The 20,497-nt window shown below is 38.0% G+C and overlaps 1 protein-coding gene across 1 annotated transcript; it reads right to left on the bottom strand.

Moving 5' to 3' along the window:
* Positions 1–2,511: 2,511 nt before the first annotated feature.
* Positions 2,512–14,861, bottom strand: CTBS (chitobiase). Its single transcript, XM_072419573.1, has 7 exons — positions 14,688–14,861; positions 10,970–11,108; positions 10,291–10,499; positions 6,168–6,339; positions 5,631–5,728; positions 3,510–3,671; positions 2,512–3,395 (listed from the first exon to the last, which is right to left on the bottom strand). Exons 1-7 carry the CDS (start codon positions 14,814–14,816, stop codon positions 3,210–3,212), a joined length of 1,095 nt encoding a protein of 364 aa, XP_072275674.1. The 5' UTR covers positions 14,817–14,861; the 3' UTR covers positions 2,512–3,209.
* Between the last annotated feature and the right edge of the window lie 5,636 nt (positions 14,862–20,497).

Genomic DNA, 20,497 nt, shown 5'->3' on the forward strand with positions numbered 1-20,497 from the left:
CTGATGTATTTTAATGTGTAATTAAAAGATCTGGTAAGATCACTCTTTAATGTAAAGCATGTTTTAACTTGATTAGACAAAAGGTTTGATTAAAAAAACAGACTGAATCTAAGAAAAAATATTAAAACCAGTATGTTTGTATTTACATAATTCAGCATGGAGTAGTTCCTAACAAGCAGCATCTATTGGGAAAGGCTTGAGTTGGCTGCTGGTTGTTATGGAGTGTTCCCTGCTGAATTACATTGCAATATTGGATGTGCTGGTCAATAGGTTAACCTTGGCAAGCGATCAATACTGATTGCCTCCCTGGTATTGCACCTTTTGATCAGTGTTTGGCCTACTTCATTTTCACATCATGAAACCGAAATCATCAACCCTGTATATGGCATTAGGGAAAGGTAGAATTGTTTCCTGTGAAGGGAATGATGAGACATGATGCTCTTGAATCCACAGAAATATCGACCCGATGGTAGCATTCATCCCTCTAAGAAATATAATATAATATAAACAAAGTTTTGAATATCTTTTTATTATTATAGTTAGGATTAAAAAGTAATATTTGTATTTCCTTTTGACAAATAAAAAAAAAAAAAAAATCAAAAAGTATTCGCACCTGAGCAGATTTCATGTTTGAGAACAGAATTTTGTTGAAAAAAAATTGTACTGGGATAATTTGAAGCAGAAGTGAAAAAAAACAAACCCTCACTCACCTTTATGTTTGCAGATCCACCAATCCCTCTGGAGGTTTCCTGGATCAGGTCCCGCATCCTCCTGGAATCCCTTGTCCCAGTGCAGAGGAAATGCCTGGCACCACCAACTTCCTTCCCCTTCTTCAGGCTCCTGCCTACGTCACCTGTTCTCAACTGCGCAGACATGAGGTCGAGTGACGTAGCTTGTGGTAAGGGGAAAAAAAAAAAGTTCTGCTTTGACTGCGCATGAATGACATTGGTGTTTTTTTTCCCCATTTAAGAAAAGGATCTTTCTGCACATGCCACAGGGCATGCTCAGAAGGAGAAGCCATACGCCTCCTGGGATGCATGACGCAGGTATCCCAGGAGGCTCTCCCGTTCTGTCTTTATCACGGCGGCAATAAAGACAAAAGGGGAAGGGCTTTACCCTTTTTAGCCCCCCCACCTCCAAAAAAGGTAATTTATACCTTACATAAAAAGGGTTGTTTACTTTTTCATTTAAAGTACAAATTTTAGTTTAGGCCTGCTTTTATACATTAAAATAACTTCGATAACTGGAGGAAATATTTTTTGCTACCTTTCTGCAGTCCAATAGAAGAATGTTGACAATGTTCATTCTCGTCTTAAAATGGCGGATGAGAAAACAAGAATCTAGTACAGCGTTTATCATCCAGGGTACTGTGAAACCCTAGGGTTCCTCCAGAGTTTGCTAGGGGTTCCATGAACAATGAGCAATTTGTACTTCTCAGGTCAGTTCAAGTGACACCAATTAAATTTTTGGATATCTGTAAGGGTGACATCCTTCTTACCGGCCAGCAATGTACGAGGCATTCTTCCCATCAATTACCACACTAATGTACTGTGAGCTGTATATATAGTTATTATAGAAGAGGAGTTCCCTGAAGACCTGAAAGTTATTTCAATGGTTTCCCCATGGTTAAAAAAAGAGAAAGGAGTTGGTCTAGTACAGCGGTTGCCAACCGGTGGTCTGTGGCACTGACCAGTGTGCCCCAGAGTCAGGAGGACCCCGCTGGCAAACTATGTCCCCCATACAAATCCCAGGCTCAGGGAAGTGGGTGGGCTGTGTCCCCAGGTTTAGATCTGCAATGGGAGAGTGGGCAGGGTTCTGGAATTATGACATCACAAAAGGGGAGGTTTCTCCCTCTATGATGTGCGACCCAGAGACGGTAATTTTAGTGGTCTGCAGAACCGAAGAGGTTGGCAACCACTGGTCTAGTAGATGGTCACGCTCTTGGTATATGTACCAATATTAGAACACTTGCATTCTATTTTAATGTTTAACTTAAAGCCATAAAAATCACCCAACCCCTTCATCGAATGGATCCAATGTATTCCATACTGATGAAATATACTCACTTCCTTATGCAGGTTGCTTGATTGCACTGCTTCCTGTCTGGGGTAAACCTGCTTCCTGGTCCCTGTATGCCCCCTTTTGCTAATGTCATCTTTTCATCCATTTAAAAAAAAAAAAAATAAAAAATAAAAAGAAACCTTACCATGGACAGCCAATAGGAAGTGTTAATGTAAGCAGGGAGTAAAAATGAAGGAATAGACATTGGAAGACAGAAGACCAGGTCAGAGCATCACATGATCATAGCTTTGGGTAAGGAATAATAAGTTCACGTTTTTGAATGTATGCTATTTTAAGTTTAGGTTTCTGGGGGGGGGGTAGGGTTAACATTATCCTAGAGATATGGTTTCATGTATTTTAGGACTACTACTTACAAAGAACAATACTAAATAAAAATATATAAATAAACCTTAAAGAGGGATGAGAAGTGCTTATGGATCAAAAGTACAATTATTGTGTGGAAATCAGAAATGTATTTATTAAAAAATTAGATTCTGATTACAGGATAAATAATATAATACAGAGTAGAAAGTAAGAATTAAAAAAGCTAAATCTAAAAACAGGTTCCTAAACCATATTTCTTTGTTGTGTGTGCTGGTGTTAGTGTGCATGAATATTTTAGTTTCTTTGAGCACCTAGCCCTCTATGTTTCAAGTAATATTACACATACTGATACAGTTATAAACAATTAGTGCCCTTTGCTATATTTATGCCCCAGTTATTACAGTAGTAGTAGCAACCATAACTTAGTCTATTTTTTATCAATCTTTTTTTTCAGTCCTGTTTGTATAGCTAATCTGTCTACAGCGTGAATAATGACTGCCATTTGAAAAGCTTTAATTATTTTAGTTGCCCAGTTTTCTTGCACAAAGTCATATAGACCAATTATTTACAGTCTTCTCATTCATACATAATCCCTGTAGAAATAAAAAACTAATATTGTTTGTAAAATAATGAAAGTCTAATGTTGATGTAAACACATTAAGGTCATTATAGCCAGCCATCTTATTTTTCTTGTTTTTAAATCACTGTAGCTTTCACCATTTATTTTAATTTCCAAGCCAGCCAGTCTTTAAATTGCATTAAAGACTCATGTATGTTATAGTATCTAGCAGCAAATCATTTAGGTGCAGGTGACACCTCTTGCGTTATGGTATTAAAGCTTTCCACATCGCCTTGGCTTGTTGTTGGGCTATAGGATCATTAGAATAATCCAGGAGATCTCCATTCCACATCCCAATACCTCGGAGACCAAGCTTCTTGATGTAGGCCGCCTTCAATGCTATGCTCTGTGGGTCATCGTACCACACCTGATGGGTTTTCCCTTGTGCGTCCTGTTAACATTTTAATATATTATATGTATATTAATATATATTTCATAATATGTCTCAGTTATCATATTGGAAAGCACAAACCGCAAACCATGGCAATGAAGCCATCATACAAACCTTGTAATTATAAAAGGGAGCCTTCTGATCATCATTCCATAAACGGCCCGTCAGAGAACCATTCACCTGCTTCATAATTGTCCTGTAGGGTATTTGGCGGCCTACCGCGTCGCTGCAAGGAGCCCCTCGGAATGGATGTTTTTCCAGCTCACACCGGTTACACTTAGAGAAATTTAGGAAACTGCTTTAGTTTTTTAATTTTTTTAGCAGTTATTACAAGATCACATCAGTCATTACTTTAAGGCACTCCACAGCCTCTAACGGTTGCATATCGACAGTTGGAGAACTGTGTTTGATGAACATAACTACAAACAAATTGTAGTCCTGTGCTAACTAAATTTGGCTGGGAGGTACCAGTATCAGGAGCAATGGGCCTGTTTTATCAAGGCTCTCCAAGACTGGAGAAGATAAGTATCACTGGAGAACCTGGATGAGTCAGTAAACTGGAACAAATTTCTTTAAATAAAAATATTCAATAGTTTGCTATTTTTTTGGCAAATGTTTTCAATCAAGAATTAGATCAATTCCAGGTTTGCTGGATCACCCAGCGTTGCCCATTATAGTCTTTCTTCTCCAGGCTTGGAGAGCTTTGATAAATCATGCTCAATATAAGAAGCTTTAAGGTATACGTTAAAAATTCTTTTTCAGATTTAAATAGACTGGAGTAAGATTAGAAGACCTGTCTTGAGTTTTTACACCCCTGTGTGATACATTGGGGAAATATATCTTTACTTCCTAATCTACAGATACAAAAGAATGTAAGATGCATTACTGTCTTAGATAGCTGTCCCTGGACTACAGGTCCTCACTAGAAGGTGAGGTTTTTGAGCAGAAGTAGAAATAAGACATCTAATGCAGGGATTCTGGAGCATCCCCACTTTATAAAAGAGCAGGACAGTTGCACAGATTTAGGTCTTTTTTACATGAGTTTTTTTTCTATAGGAGCTTCAGAAAAGAAAGCACAGTGCAATTTTATTAAAAACACATTTATAGATACATTTTTAAATGATTCCTGTGTAAATTCGCCTTTAATTCGGCCATCAATTTGCTAGAAGTCATAGCATTTACTCTCGTGACTTCTGAGCACTTCTGACAATCGGCCTCTAGGTGGCAGAACGAGTCATTGTTTTAATAGGCATTGAAAGGTGAAATACAGGATTCAAACTGTCAGTGAAAATTCGGATGAATTGACAGAGGAAACAGTTATAAATTTACCATTTTGAGACATTTCTCCAAAGTGCACCAAAAGTATTTTTATGCATTTCAATATATTATACAGTATATATACTGCTCAGTATAATTTTCTATCAAAAATAGTTTTAATTTTTCTCATATTGATCTACTGACCATCTAAACGTCTGACAATACAATAATGAATCATATTATAGGGCTCCTGATGTAAATTCAATTAAAGAAAATGTCATCTAGAAACTGCAGTACGTTACACTATGGCTAGGGCAGCTTTGGCATTTACAAGTGAGAAGCAGTTGCTTGTTGAGTATATACAGTGATACCTAGGCATAACTCCTTAACCTGTTCCAGATCCTTGGACTTATACCCCATCATGCTACCCATTCTTCCCATAAGAAATAAAATGAAAATGATTAATCCGTTGCCATGAAACGAAACCCTATTGTTATTGGCATATTATACATTGATGGGGCTGTATAAAATAATTTAAACACTGCTTAATACTAAAATACATAAATACAAAAGCAATTAGATGAAATAAATGAAAATTTAACCTCACTTTACCTTGCTGAGAATAGTTGAGTGCCTCCTAGGATGGTGCCGAGAAGGGAGGAGGAGGAGATGTTTTGTAATTCACAGAGAGTTATAGAGCGGGTTGTTCACTGAATGGTGGCAACTGGCGTACTGACACCCGTGGCTTTGTTTCGGGAGAGGTAAATAAAGGTAGCGTGGGGTGTTATGACTCATTTTGACCCATACTAGCTCTAGCACAAGTTCTAGCACAAAGGTTGTATACCAAGCAAAATGTTTCGTGTCCAAACAGGACTTATACCAAGTTGGACTCATTCCGAAGTGGACTTATACTGAGGTACCACTGTGTATAATAAATTATATATATATATAAAAAAAACAGACATAAGAAAAACATACCTCTGTTAAATTGAGACAGACATAATCATAACCATACCAAGGGACACCCATTACAAGCTTCTTGGGGTCAATGTTCAAGTTCATGAATTGCTTATAACCTGGAAAATAAATAGAGTGAATTTACAACATACTCGCTTTCAGATATTGTAAATCTGGCCCTACCAAAATATTGTTTAATGGAGTTTGGTTGGAAGGGGATCTCTGGAGTTGGATTTCCATAACTGAAGCCTGCAAGTGCAGGGCTTTTGGAACATTCTTTAAGGATCATGTCATTTGTGTCTGGCAAAGCTCAAACTTGGGAGTTCCATGTCACTCTGCCAACCAAAGCAGTATCCACTGGATTCTCCTACGGTACAAGTATTACCTGATTTTACTAGACTTAAAAAGCTTTATAATTGAACATGGTTAGTAAAAGAATTGACATTAGACCTTGAATATAAACTCCTCTGGGACAGGGACTCTAGTGAAAGTTTGTAAATATTTGGCAATATAACTATGCTCACAAATCAACTTTTCATAACATAATTCCACACTCACCATTAATGGTTTTGTTAAATGGTGCATTGGCTGCAGCAATACAGTCTGTCCAGATCTGAGATTGCTCATCATAGGACATTACAAACAAGAAGTCAGACAGCTCTGCTAAAGCAGAATAGTTATAGCAACGAACATCTACACGGTTGGGGGACCACGCAACATCAAACGTCACCTGAAGATGAAGAAACGCAAATTATAAGGTACATAAGAACCAACTCATGTTATACAATAAAAGCTCCTGCACGAAACGTTTTTAGTTTTGGGTAGAGTGGAAAAGCCTGCTTTGTGCAATCTGTTGCCACTGGGGAGATTTCTCTTTACCTTCTTTTAGAACAATATTGACTGGAGGGGTTTCAAGTAGGGACCCAGAATGTTTAAAAAATTCTCAGCAGTATGAATATTCTATTGTTTGTGTCCTTCTGTCCCAGAGACAGTTATTATCCTCCCCTACTATTATGCGGCTTTAAAGATAGATAGGCAAGGGTGTAAATTGGTAAAAGTTTGAAAAAAAATGGCTGTATCAAAAAATAGTTTAGTCTCTTTATCACAGCAAAGCTTAAAAAGTTGGTTTCATCCTCTTGAAGCATGTTAGTAGGGGTATACGTTAAAGCAAAAAGCCATAGGTTTGTGCAGAATAGAGTGCCCAATCCTTCTGTAGATGGCAATGAAATCCCTATTAGCTTAGGACCAAGTAAAGACTTTCTTTATTCCACTATCTCTTTTTACACATCACAACCTAATATCTGTCAGGAGACAGTAATGTTACTAGATTATGGTGTTGCACAATTTGATAGCTGGAGAGGGCATGTTTGCTGTTGTGCCAGAATGATCTTAACTGTTTAATATTGTACCAAAGCAGACTGCTTGCTCAGCAACTTTGCAGAGCGGAGGACATTGTAGTAAGCATGTATACTGAATATTGATCATAATGATCCTGAATTACAATGAAATTACAGCTGTTCTTAACTATCCACATCACACCAAGGTTAAAAAACTTGCAGCTATGCAATATTAAGATTTACTCTACTCATGTATTATTGCTGGCCCATGCAAAGGCAGGCGTTCCATAAAATACCTTTATTCTAAAGGTAAGAGGGACATGTGACCTTCGCCCTCTGTTCACAACACAACAGACAATGGCCAGTTCTGAACACAATAACTTTGCGTATTCCTAAACTCGGAGCCAACCCAAAATTTACACTGTGATCATAGTAGGTCATAACAGGAGAACAGAGCAAATGGGAGGTAAATAGAATTGTAATAAGTGGATGATTCATCATCACAGTTTTTTTTAATGGGCAAAGTTAAGGTGTGCTGTGAAAAAATAATTGATGAGTAAGGAAACTTGTCTTGTACTTCAGTTAAGAGCTGTCATGCAATATCACATCATGACTATGACGATGTTTTTTGGAAGTTATTTAATAAACTACACAATTTAAATTGTGTAACTTTGCTGTATGATGAAACTTTCCTGAATCAGGGTATTTTCCAAGCTATGTCGGTATCACATTTAACACTTCAATGTGCAATGGGTCTGATTAATGAAGGCTCTCCTAGATTCGAGACGATAGACTATCATGGATAAAGCTTAGTGATTCAGGAAACCCGAGACAGATTTCCTAAAATAAATTTGCTATTAGTTGACAAATGTCTTAAACCCACCACCAGGTCTTTTCAAGGTTTTCTGGATCAACAGGTTCTTCTATGATAGTATATCTTCTCCACACCTAGAGAGCTTTAGTAAAATTTGTCCCAATGTATATCTATTCAGCAGTATATCAGTCTTACACTTAATTTTTTTTTGCTTGTGACAGTCTAAAAAAAAAAAGGGTGTAACTCCTGTTGAGTACAGTTAGGTCCATAAAAATTTGGTAAGGGGCAAGTTTTTTCTAATTTTGGTTCTGTACATTACATTAATTTTAAATGAAACAACTCAGTTAAATGGCAGATGGGTGAAAAAAAGCCATCCTTAAGCTGCAAAAACAGAAAAAAACCCATTTGAGAAATTGCTACAATAAGTGGCAAAATCTACAGTTTGGTACATAGACAGAAACAAGGCACTGGTGAACTCAGCAACGCCAAAAGACCTGGGCGTCTATGGAAGACAACAGTGGTGGATGATCGCAGAATCATTTCCATGGTGAAGAGAAACCCCTTCACAACAGCCAACCAAGTGAACAACACTCTCCAGGAAGTAGGCGTATCGATATCCATATATACCATAAAGAGAAGACTGCATGAAAGTAAATACAGAGGAGGCACTGCAAGGTGAAAGCCACTCATAAGCTTCAAGAATAGAAAGGCTAGATTGGACTTTGCTCAAAAAAATCTATAAAAGCCAGCACAGTTCTAGAAAAACATTCTTTGGACAGATGAAACCAAGATCAACCTTTACCAGAATGAGGGCAGGAAAAAAGTATGGGGAAGGCGTGGAACAGCTCATGATCCAAGGCATACCACATCATCTGTAAAACATGGCGGAGGCAGTGTGATGGCTTGGGCGTTCATGGCTGCCATGGCACTGGGACACTAGTGTTTATCCATGATGTGACACAGGACAGAAGCAGCCGAATGAATTCTGAGGTGTTCAGAGACATACTGTCTGCTCAAATCCAGCTAAATGCAGTCACATTGATTGGGAGGCGTTTCATAATACAGATGGACAATGACCAAAAACATACAGCCAAAGAAACCCAGGAGTTTATTAAAGCAAAGAAGTAGAATATTCTTGAATGGCCAAGTCAAGTCATCTGATCTGAACCCAATTGAGCATGCATTTCACTGGTTGAAGAATAAACCTCAGACAGAAAGGCCCACAAACAAACAGCAACTGAAAGCCGCTGCAGTAAAGGCCTGGCAGAGCATTAAAAAGGTGGAAACCCAGCATCTGGTGATGTCCATGAGTTCAAGACTACAGGCTGTCATTGCCAGCAAAGGGTTTTCAACCAAGTAGTAGAAATGAACATTTTATTTTCAGCTTTTTAATTTGTCTGATTACTTTTAAGCCTCTGAAATTAAGTGATTGTGTTAAAAAAAAAAAATAAAAAAAAAAAAAAAAGGCTTTAGTTCCTCACATTTTATGCAATATTTTCATTCAACTCACTAAATTAAAGCTGAAAGTCTGCAGTTCAACTGCAACCGAGTTCTTTCATTTAAAATTAATTGTGGTAATGTACAGAACCAAAATTAGAATAAAGTTGTCTTTCCACTATTTATGGACCTAACCGTAATTAGGTGTGCCATATATTATACTTATGCACATGATAGCTCTTGTATTACGAGTTTGATAACGCCTGTATATTAATCCCCTGTAGAACACCTGTCATATGTTTTGGATGCCTCAAATTTAAGGCTGTATTCCATCTTGTTATGTCTTCATTTTGTGTCCATACATTTTTTACTGTTCCTTCCACCAGAAATTCTTTATATTCCTATTAGTTTTACACAATTGATTATATTGGTTCTTATGTTGCGGCCATTTCAGTATTACATGCACCAATTCTACTTCTAAAGAAGCAAAGACTGTGAAACGTGTCAAGATTATTCCACTACTCTGCTGAACAATTACAAGAAATTTTATTACAGAAAGTGTAATAGGATTAAATACATGCTTTCAAGGCACAGTTTTATTTGCACTAAAACTATAACTCTGTTTATTGTTTTTTTTAATCAGTATATGTTAAAAAAGAACTTGCATTTAAATGCGTTTTTCTCTTTCATTTTTCGAGATGCCTTTAAAATCCCTTTAAACTTTTGGTTTTCTATGTATTCTCTTTATTGGGATTGGCAACCACGTTCTATAAAGGGTCAATTCAGTCATAATTGATTCCTAAATAACAGGAGTTCAGTTATTATCAGAAGAATTGTTCCTATTGGAATATTCTAATATTCCTTTTTTTGGTAAAAACGACAAACATTGGATTGGCCACCACATTAAGTGTCAGTTATGATGGACATCAGCACAAACAGAGATGGTGAACCTACGTATCAGGAATACAAACAACACTCCATAACAATCACTTGATCCAATTCTCAAATCAAAAGCGCAAACGTTTTAGCTATATTTTAAAATGAACCTACGCAAAGAAGATTACAATTATATACAACACATCAGCTTTGTCACCTGAGATCCAGGGATTTCTCTGTGGAAGGCCTCTGTGGTTTCCTTTACCAGATCTGTTAGAGCGTAATACTCAGGTGAATATTCAATTACTGGCTGCTCAATGTCCAAATTGATACCATCCATGTACTGAGTCTTGGCCAGGTTCACCTTCTCTGTAATCCAGTCTGCTCTCTGTTTCGGGTCTATGATTTTATTTAATGGCACATCTCCTAAAATCCCACACAGAATTAGAGACTTACCACAATTAAAGAAAATCAGTCAATTTACGTCACCTCTATAAAAAAAAAAAAAAAAAAAAAAAAAAATAGCTTCTAGATTGATCTGTCAAATAAAATTGAAATCTGTTACAATGAGCCAGTGTAGAAGACTAAGTATTATCTAGATCAGCATTTCTCAATGAGGGTTCCTCTAGGGGTTGCTTCAGTAAAGAGCAATTTGTGCATCAGATAAGATACCACCGACACCAGTGATCTTTTTGGCTACTCGTAAGGGTGCTTCCCTACTTCCCACTGGCCAGCAATGTAAAAGGTATCCTTCCAACTGACCACCATGCAATTTGTACTGCAAACTTTTGATATAGTTATTACTGTCAAGAATTCCCTAAGTCCTAGAAATTATTTCAAGAGTTCCCCCAAGTTAAAAAGGTTGAGAAATGCTGACCAAACTTATCTAGTCTTACCCTTCAGCACGTATCTTGCTCCTTTGGAGTGTGCAAAACACATGAGCTCAGGATCATAGGGTGCAAATAAAGCCACTGTTGTCACTTGAGACCAATCATAATTCTTCCAGTTTTTGCCTCGGACACAGAAGACATACACCTACAAACAACAACAACATAATTGTGCCATTGGTCATTGGTATTCTATACCCAACTCAAGCGATCATCAAAATTTGTATCATAAGTCAGTTCATGTGGACATATACATTAACTTTTTTGTGTTATAGCTTTAAACTGCAGAAGTTCAACAATACTGAACACTGCACCTGTTAAATTACAGATTATGCAATTTAAAGTTTAAGTAAACCTTAACAATGAACTTCTCATATTTACTTCCTTTTAGTCTGCTAAAAATATAATTGAAGATATTACTTATCGATCACGTTCATTACTTATTTCCACTCCAGCAGAAGGGTCCTTTTAGAAAGTCTGCAGGTCCCTATCCCCTGGAAAATATCTTTATCCACAAAGTAAGCAAAATAATGAAATATGCAGTATGGGTTCGAAGGGGGATCCATTTTAGTCAAAAAGTGGCTATAAAGTAGCAAAAAGTTATGCCTGCTATGTTCTAGGCTAACTAAAATTCATCACAAAACATGATTTTTTTTACTTTCTGTCCTACAGATTCAACAGGAAGGAATTTTAGGAAATCCTCTCCCTTTTTAGACCTGTTTAATCCAGTGTGCATGTTAACAAACCTGCATTAATGCGCTGTGCTATGCATGTGTGTCACAATTGTATGTTGGAGTGCCAAAATGTATTAATTGAATAGCACTGCAATGTGCCATGCAGGTACAATACCAAAAGTGTGGTTCGGCCTTCACACAGGTATCCCCATATTAGGCATCCATATTGGAAAATTACCACTCACTACTTGTTACAGCAGCAATGGTAAATGATCAAAGTCACCAGAGTTGGAGAAGGTAAATCCACCTAGGGGGAAGAAATGTGGCAACAAAAACCCAACAAGTGTGCTAAAGTTTTCTTACTTATCAAGGCAAATTTACCTCTTCACATTTGCTCCTACTTTCTGCTCATTTAAAAGAGCACTCAAAACCCATTTTTTCAAACTTACGTACCCATCTTCTTCTGGCTTTTGAAACCCTCAATACTTTCCACCACTACATATCCCCCTCCTATTGTGTTACTTCCCCCATCGCCTAGATTGTAAGCTGTTCGGGGCAGGGTCTTCTCCTCCTGTGTCACTGTCTGTATTTCTAAGTCATTTGCAACCCCTATTTGATGTACAATGCTGCATAATATGTTGGCACTATATAAATCCTGTTTAATATTAATAATAATATTAATAATACTTGTGCCTGGAGTTCTAGTTTATGATCCATACAGATGTACCACCATATAACAGATGTACCGTATTTTTCGCCGTATAAGACGCACTTTTCTTCCCCAAAACTGGGGGGGAAGTGGGTACGTCTTATACGCCGAACACAGTTTTTAAAAATAATTAAAATAACATACTCACCCGATACCGCGATCCCGCGTGCTTCTCCTCTTCTCTCCTCTCGGCTGCAGCGCGTGTCTCCTCCTTCCTGCAGAGCGGAGCGAGGAGAAGCCGGCACACGTGCCCCCGCGATCCCGGAAGCACGCTGATCCCTGCCCTAACAGAGTTCCCCCGGCGGGAATTTGAATGGCACATGAGTGATCAGAAGGGGAATTTGAATGGCACATGAGTGATCAGAAGGGGACGATCAATGGCACATGAGTGATCAGGAGGGGAATACTGGTATGAATGGCACATGAGTGATCAGAAGGGAAATATTCTTTCAGAATCTTTTTTTCTAGATTTTCCTCCTTTAAAATTGGGTGCGTCTTATATGGCGAAAAATACGGTAAATGTGTAAAAGAAAATCAATATAGTACATCTTGGTTTCTGAATTAACTAAATAATTAACTAACTGAACTAAACCCAACAAACATTTCTCAAAGAAATGTCCACCAGTGAACCTTTTCACTGGTCTATGAACCCAATTGAGACACATTCAATCTTTGAAGCATTGCCCGATACACTATCAATGCAAGAACAAGTCAAGTTGCCTTATATCATATGGCCTCAGTTTGCCCCAATGCACAGGTGTGTGTAAGAATATTCTGTATTCTTGCACAGCGAGTTCTGGCACACTGTGGCACATTGCAACATGCTGTGGGGCATAAAAATAAAGTGACTTTTCAATGTAAGCAAAAGGGCTTCTTACCTGGCAATTCCTGTGCCACCTTTACAAATAAATAGCTTTTAATAAAGAAATCATATAAACAAATTAATTTTCCAGTATGTGGTAGGAGTGGGTGACCTTTTGCAGGATTTTGAGTGACCCAGGAGACAGCAGTGATGCTACTCCCACTTCCCAGAAGCCATACTCAAAAAATGATATAAATGATCACAAGGTAAATTGAATAAACTGGTGATTATTATAGATTACCAGAGGTTTTACTACTTCCATCCCTTTAAGTGGCAATCAGCATGAACACCTTAAACCCATCACCACTTTACAACTAAAGAACAACATACACCACCATGGGGTTTTGGATTTTAATATTAATAAGAAGTATTATATAGCACTAACATATTACACAGTGCTGTACATTAAATGGAGGGTTGCAAAGACAGACCGATACAGAAAGTGATATAGGAAGAGGAGAGGACTCTGCCCAAAAGAGCTTGCAATCTCACAGCGTTTTTAAAACATATACCCCAATTGCAACTTTTGCTGCAATCCCTAAAATGAAAAGGTGCCTTTCACCACTTTCTTATTGTAGAAAATAGCGGTGATCAGTTACTGCACTTTCTAAATGCAAAATGACAATAATTACAGTACACCAATCAATTATTGATCCCCACTGCAAAAACAAACTAATTGGCCTAATATAAATCTGGCAATGTAAAAGCAGTGATTACAAAAAAGGAAGGAAGGGGTAGGGGTTAACAAGTGGTGATTTAGGACTGATCCACAACCCAATCCAGCAATGTCAATACTGCACAGCACCAATCAATCAGATGTCAGCATTCATCTCCTTTCAGTCCAGGGCTGACAGTTCCTATATTTATTTTGTAGCCACCTCACAAAAGCCTAATCTATGAATGATTTCCAGTTAAATGGAATGAACTGGTCATTATAATTGCACTGGTCATTATAATTGCATTATAATTGAGGTTTTACTACTACTCTCTCAGTAATAAAGAGGCATTCAGTGTGATCACCAGAAACCCATCACCACTTTACAAATAAACGCCATACTCTCCAATCACATTCCCTAAAGTGAAAAAGGTGTTATCACTTTTATAGTGCTAAAAAATAGTGGAGATCAGTCATTGGAGTTTCTAATTGCCAAAACAGGTTATTTAAGGTACTCAATCACTGATCACCACTTCATAAACAAACTAATTGTACTATTATAAATCTGGTGTTATAAAAGCAGTGATTTTAAACAAATAAAATAGGGGGGTGAGAAGGGGTGATCTAGGACTGGTCCTTGATCCCTGTCCAGCAATGCCAATCAGATGCCAGCTCTCATCAGTAGTGTGAGCTCCTAAAATTAATCTGTAGCCAAATATTCCTGACTTCCTGCCATCACAATGTACCGTAATAATAGAATCAGGAAGTTACATTGTAACAATTTGCAGAAGCATGCAGGCAGTACTCCCTCTGAATGCTCACTATACCTCAAATTCCCGAGTTTCTTTGATGGGCTCACAGAGTGCAGGGTCTGAGCAGGGGCAGGTAGCCAGGCAAACAGCAGCCCCTAAGAGCAGAATAAGGTAAGACAACCAAGACACACCGCCGATCCCCATCCTTCCAGCAGACTGAAAGCTGCAGCTCTCTGCAAGGGAGATACAGCCAAGGGGGCGGAGACTGACCTACAAGTGGGCGTGATCTGTGCGGGAATGATTGACAACTGCAGCTCTCTGCAAGGGAGATACACGAAGGGGCGGAGACAGGCCTGCAAGTGGGGGCGTGGTTAGTGCGGGAGTGATTGACAGCTACAGCTCTCTGCATGGGAGATACAGCCAATGGAGCGGAGACTGACCTGCCAATGGGGCGTGGTCTGTGTGGGAGTGATTGACAGCTCAGCTTCTTGCTCATTATGGGAACTAACTAGCAATCCATGCATATCACAATCGGGTGGCAGACTGCTGATGCCAAATGCGTAAACAATGTTATTTGAAGTATTATTCTTATACTATGTTTGTAAATAGTGCAGGATTTACAATATTTATCCATCCTGCCCCAGGAGCCACTGATCCTTAATTATTATTATTATTAATACTACTAATAAACAGGATTTATATAGCGCCAACATATTATGCAGCACTGTACATTAAATAGGGGTTACAAATGACAGATACAGACAGTGACACAGGAGGAGAGGACCCTGTTCCAAAGAGCTTACAATCTTGGGGGTGGGGGAAGTAACAGACAATAAGATGGGAGATATGTAGTGGTGGGAGGTAGTGAGGGTTTCAAAAGACAGAAGAAGACAGGTAGGTGAGTTTGAAAAAATGGGTTTTGAGTGCTCTCTTAAATGAACAGAAAGTAGAAGCAAGCTGATTAGGACAAGGAAGACCATTCCAGAAAGTTGGGGCAGCTCTAGAGAAGTCTTGGAGCCGTGCGTGTGATGAGAGGAGGAGGTTACAGTAGTCCAGACGGGAGATGATAAGAGCATGTACAAGGAGTTTGGTGGTCTCTGGGGACAGGTAGGGGCATATTTTGGAGATGTTGCGCAGGTGAAAGTGACAGGACCTGGAAATGTTCTGAGTATGAGGGGTAAATGAGAGGGCCGAGTCAAAGGTGACTCCAAGACAACGTGCCTGAAGGGAGGGCCGAATACCAGTGTTGTTAACAGTTAGATATATGTCAGGGGGGGATTTGGAATTTGGAATATCTTGATGGAACCTCTCCCCTCGTTCCTCACTGAAATCGCCAAGGTTTTCTGGAAATGTTTGCAAATGGCTATGGAGATAGTATACCTTTATGCTCATAGCACCCACATTTTTAAAGTTTAAGAGCAAGTTTTGTACCAGTTCTTCATAATTTTGTGCTTTATGATTACCCAAGAAGTTCTTGACAACCATGACATAGCTGTGCCAGGCAGAAGCTTCAGTATCAGTCATCTAACTTGTGAAATTTGTATCATTTATCATTTTCTGAATCTGGGGTCCATCAAAGATTCCTGCTTTTAACTTTTCAGTACTCAATCCAGGGAAGAATCTACAAATGTATTTGAAGAAATCACTGTCCTTGTTCAGAGCCCTGACAAATTGCTTCATTAATCCCAACTTTATGTGTAATGGAGGAAGAATGATTTTTTCTTTGTCAACCATTAGCCCGTTATTGATTTTCACTGCACCTTTTTCATGTTTTTCCTTTGAGGCTGTAAAAAAGGAAAATGTATGAAAAATAGAAGGCAAGTGACAGTTTCATGAAAATAATGCTCCATTTAATGTGCAAAAATTGGTGTAAATAAAGATTAATACTTATATGCTTTGTTAACATTTGTTGTTGGTAAAATCATCTATTCCGATTCCTGTATCACAAGAACTAGAGCCAATTCAATGAAACAGATGTTATTTCTGGATCCAGCAGACCTGAAATACACTAAATATGAAAAAAAATGTTTTTAGCTGTGTTATTAACCACCCGGCCGGTAAACCCGACCTTGGTACGGGGTAATAACACTTGCAAAAAGCGTTAAACCCGTACTTTTTTCAGGTGGTTAACAAATGTTGCATTGTAATCCGATTGTTATACATTGTATGACAACCGGATTACAATTGTAAGAATATACTCACCCGGTCCCCGCAGCTCCTCCGGGCACGTCGTTCCTCTTCTGTGTTCTCCCGGCAAGTGCAGTGACGATCTCCAGGGTTTCCCGGTGACGTCACTGCATGCGTCGGTGCGGGAGGCAGGACGGGAAATTCAAATCACTTTTTGTATTGAACTCAATACAAAAAAGCTGTATGGAGTCCAATACAAAGAAATCTTTATATAATATATAAATAATTGTATTATATATATATTATAAAAGCTACTGTACATATACATCACATTATACACTATTTTTTTTTTAAAGATTTTTTTTTATGTTTTATAAAAAAATTTTTTATTAAATTTATAACATTTTGGACATATTTTGGTGAGTTATGTGGTAATTTGTTGTAATTCGGTGAATTATAAGTAATTATTGAGTAGTTCGGTGAATTATAGCCTACAATCTAAAATAAATTTCCATGCAAAAAATTTAACACTTTTTGCATGGAAGTTTGGAAAGAATTAGAATACTCGGCGTTCGCGTATGCGCATGCGATTTCTGATGATGTCCGTGTGTGCGCCCGTCGATGGGGGTCGTAGCGGGAAATTCAAATATTTTGTATTGGATTCAATACAAAGTCCTCTATCCAATCCAATACAAAATAATACAAAATATATTTATGTGGTTTTGTCTATAGGTATGTGATGTTGGACACTAGGGAGGTGTTTTAGAAAAATATATTACTATACAGTATACCGAATTATCGCATTTTCAGTATTTTTCATTTATTTATGTATTCTTGTTTAAGCTCATTTTTGTGTTTTTTTTTTTATTTTATTAAAAGTTCATTTTTTTTTTTACATGATTGTGTGTTCTAAACATTTTTTATATTCATTATATCTACTAGAACCTTGTTCTGACATATTTCTGTAAGTTACAGGTCTACAATTTAAAAATTTTTTTTTATGAAAAACAGTGTACCGCTTTTGGTACAGAAATCTAGACATCAGTGTAACTCCCAGGTGGTTAATATACTGTATTTGTAAATAGTGTACTTTTAACAAGATTCAAAAAAAATTGATTCAACATTTCAACACACTTAAAATCTCCAAACTGTAACAGGTATAACTTGTAATTGTGACTTTTCTTTATTTTTCATCTGCTGCAAGCTTGTTCCAAAACTGTGATTTAGCAGTACTGAAACCGGGCAGTTAATCACTACTTCAAAAAGATATAGTATTGTCAGTGGCAAAAGCGGACATAGGGAGGTGCAAAATGTTACCACTGCCTTGTACCCTCCTCAGCCAACAGGGGAACAAAATCAGGTGTCCACTGGTCATTAGCCTCCAATTTTTTTTATTGACTTGTGTACTATACAATAATTAATTTGGTATTTTTTTATTTTGCACTGAACAATCATTTGATTAGTTAATTGGACTGAAAAGTCTCATGCATGAAAAATGAAACATGTATGGCCCAGTGTTAGTCATGACCTCTGGGTCTCTATTGACAGTTCTCTGTCAATTCACCACTGAAATTTCTTTTCAGCTTGCAGAGATTTATAGACATTTGCCTACAGATATCTTGAAGTATTAATTCCAGCGTCTCCTGTTTACTTCGTTTACTTCCCAAACTTGGTGCAACAGCTTAATTTGTTTTGTTTTTTTACCAACTTTGGGCAATTTGACCATTTTGGCTGGGACCTTCTGTCTTTAGTACTTTGAACTATTGAATTGGAACAGGCATACAGACTATGAATGTTAGAAAAATTGTGAAATACTTGTGAAATTGTGACTCAAACAGGGGAATCATAATGACAACTGATTAGTCAAACCAGACAAAAAGCAATTCTAAAAATACCATAATAGGATTCAAAAGGCTCCCCTGAAAAGGTAACATTTAGATTGTTTATCAGGTTTTAAAAGCTGTGTGTCACCAATATGGTGATTTTTCCACAGCTTTTTCGTTAGCTACCAAGGTACTTTACCTTCAGTAGTAGGATTGTCCATCTAGTCTGTATTGAACCCCTTAAAGGAAATACATTTGTTTAGTAAACCTCAGAATGGGGAAAGCAAGAGGAACTAAACTGAAAACGGCAAAACCCCCCAAAAACACACTTGCCTTTAATCCCACAGGGCAGTCTGATCGCTCCGGGGGTGTCCTGCATCAGGTCCTGCGTCGTCCCGACATTCATGGCGCTGCCATCCTCTGCTCCTATTCCGGGTTCTTCATCCTACGTCAACCGACCCAGGTGTGAGATAAGGAGACATAGGATGAAAAAGAAATTGCTGATCTCAATGCACATGCGTGAGGTCGCCAAATTTTTCTGTTTGAGTGAAAAGGCTCCTTCTGGGCATGCCCGGGAGGCTTTGCGCTCCAATTCATTCTAAATCGCCTAGGCGGTCCAGAAATGGGTGGCGGTGCTGCACCCTTTTTGATTTAAAAAAAGGTTGCTGCACTTAAAAAATAAAAAAAACAACAGATTTTTTACTTTACATGAAAGGGTTGTCTACCCTTTTATGTAGAGTGAAATGTCTAAGTTTTGGTACGCTTTAACTTCAATCAAAGGCTGTGGTAGTAAGTGAAACAAAGCTCAGTTTTTTTAGGGACAAAAATATTGTAAAAACCTGATGAGATATTTCATTTCAAGGGTTTCAAAGGAGATCTATACACTTGGTTGGAAGTGCGACAGTACTGATCATATTTGAGTTTATGTTTCTAGGTACAGTCTAGGTTTGCCAGTGACAGCAGCCATGGAATTAGGAGGCATACTTCAAGGATTCACAGGAGCAAGATGTGTGAGCTTCTAAAGTCTCTGTGAAGTCGTCAGGCAGATCAGCCAGCTTTTGACTTTCTTCCAGTTTTGCGAAAGAATAATCAAAATTAGAGAAAAAAGCTATAAAAACACTCAGAGGCTTGCACCAGTTCAGTATTTGCTACACATTTTCACCAGGTCTGTCAGTGGAATGGGAAAAGAAAGGGGATTCTTTTAATGGGGACGTTTGTATCCCATACTGTGAAATGATTTTCTACATGTGGTCAAACTGGCCATGTGCCACCCCTAAAAGGTACCATTGAGCTAAGGTTTTTCCCATGCTTCATCTGAAATTCTCATCTCATCTGGAATTTCATTACATGGAGCATAAGTACAATATGTTGGGCCTAAAGCCCATCAACACAGGTCTTAACACCAGGTCTGCCTGTAACCTACAAACCTGCCTTACCTGTAACAAGACCACAATCAGAAATTTTCATTTTCATCATTGCTGTTTGATTAGATGTCACCATTTCCAGGATTAGGTCAAAGGTGGAAATACCAAAACATGCCCAACCCTATTCCTAATACTAACCCTTCCAAATTTGTATCTTAACTATGCATTCTCAACTGCTCTGCACTGAAATCCTATGGATTGAAGACTTTAACCCATCTATTAACAAACAAACACAGGAGTTACTGTTCTGATCTCTGGGAACACTAGCCAGTATAGCAAAATGCCTTATAGGCCTTATAGCCCAGAGAATCCGGCATTATAGAATTTTATTGATAGCCATATACTCCTGACTTTTTGCCATCTACATTATGTTTTAATAATATAAGAAGCAGCGTGTTGCATTGGAGTTGATTTACGCAGGCGTTTCACCTAGCAAAGTAAATTACCTCCTTGAAAAGGAGTTTTTACTTAGCAAAGTAAATACAATGATGCTCTGCTGACTTCAATCATC

Source organism: Pyxicephalus adspersus, chromosome 8 (genome assembly GCF_032062135.1).
Source record: "Pyxicephalus adspersus chromosome 8, UCB_Pads_2.0, whole genome shotgun sequence".
Lineage (NCBI taxonomy): Eukaryota > Metazoa > Chordata > Amphibia > Anura > Pyxicephalidae > Pyxicephalus > Pyxicephalus adspersus.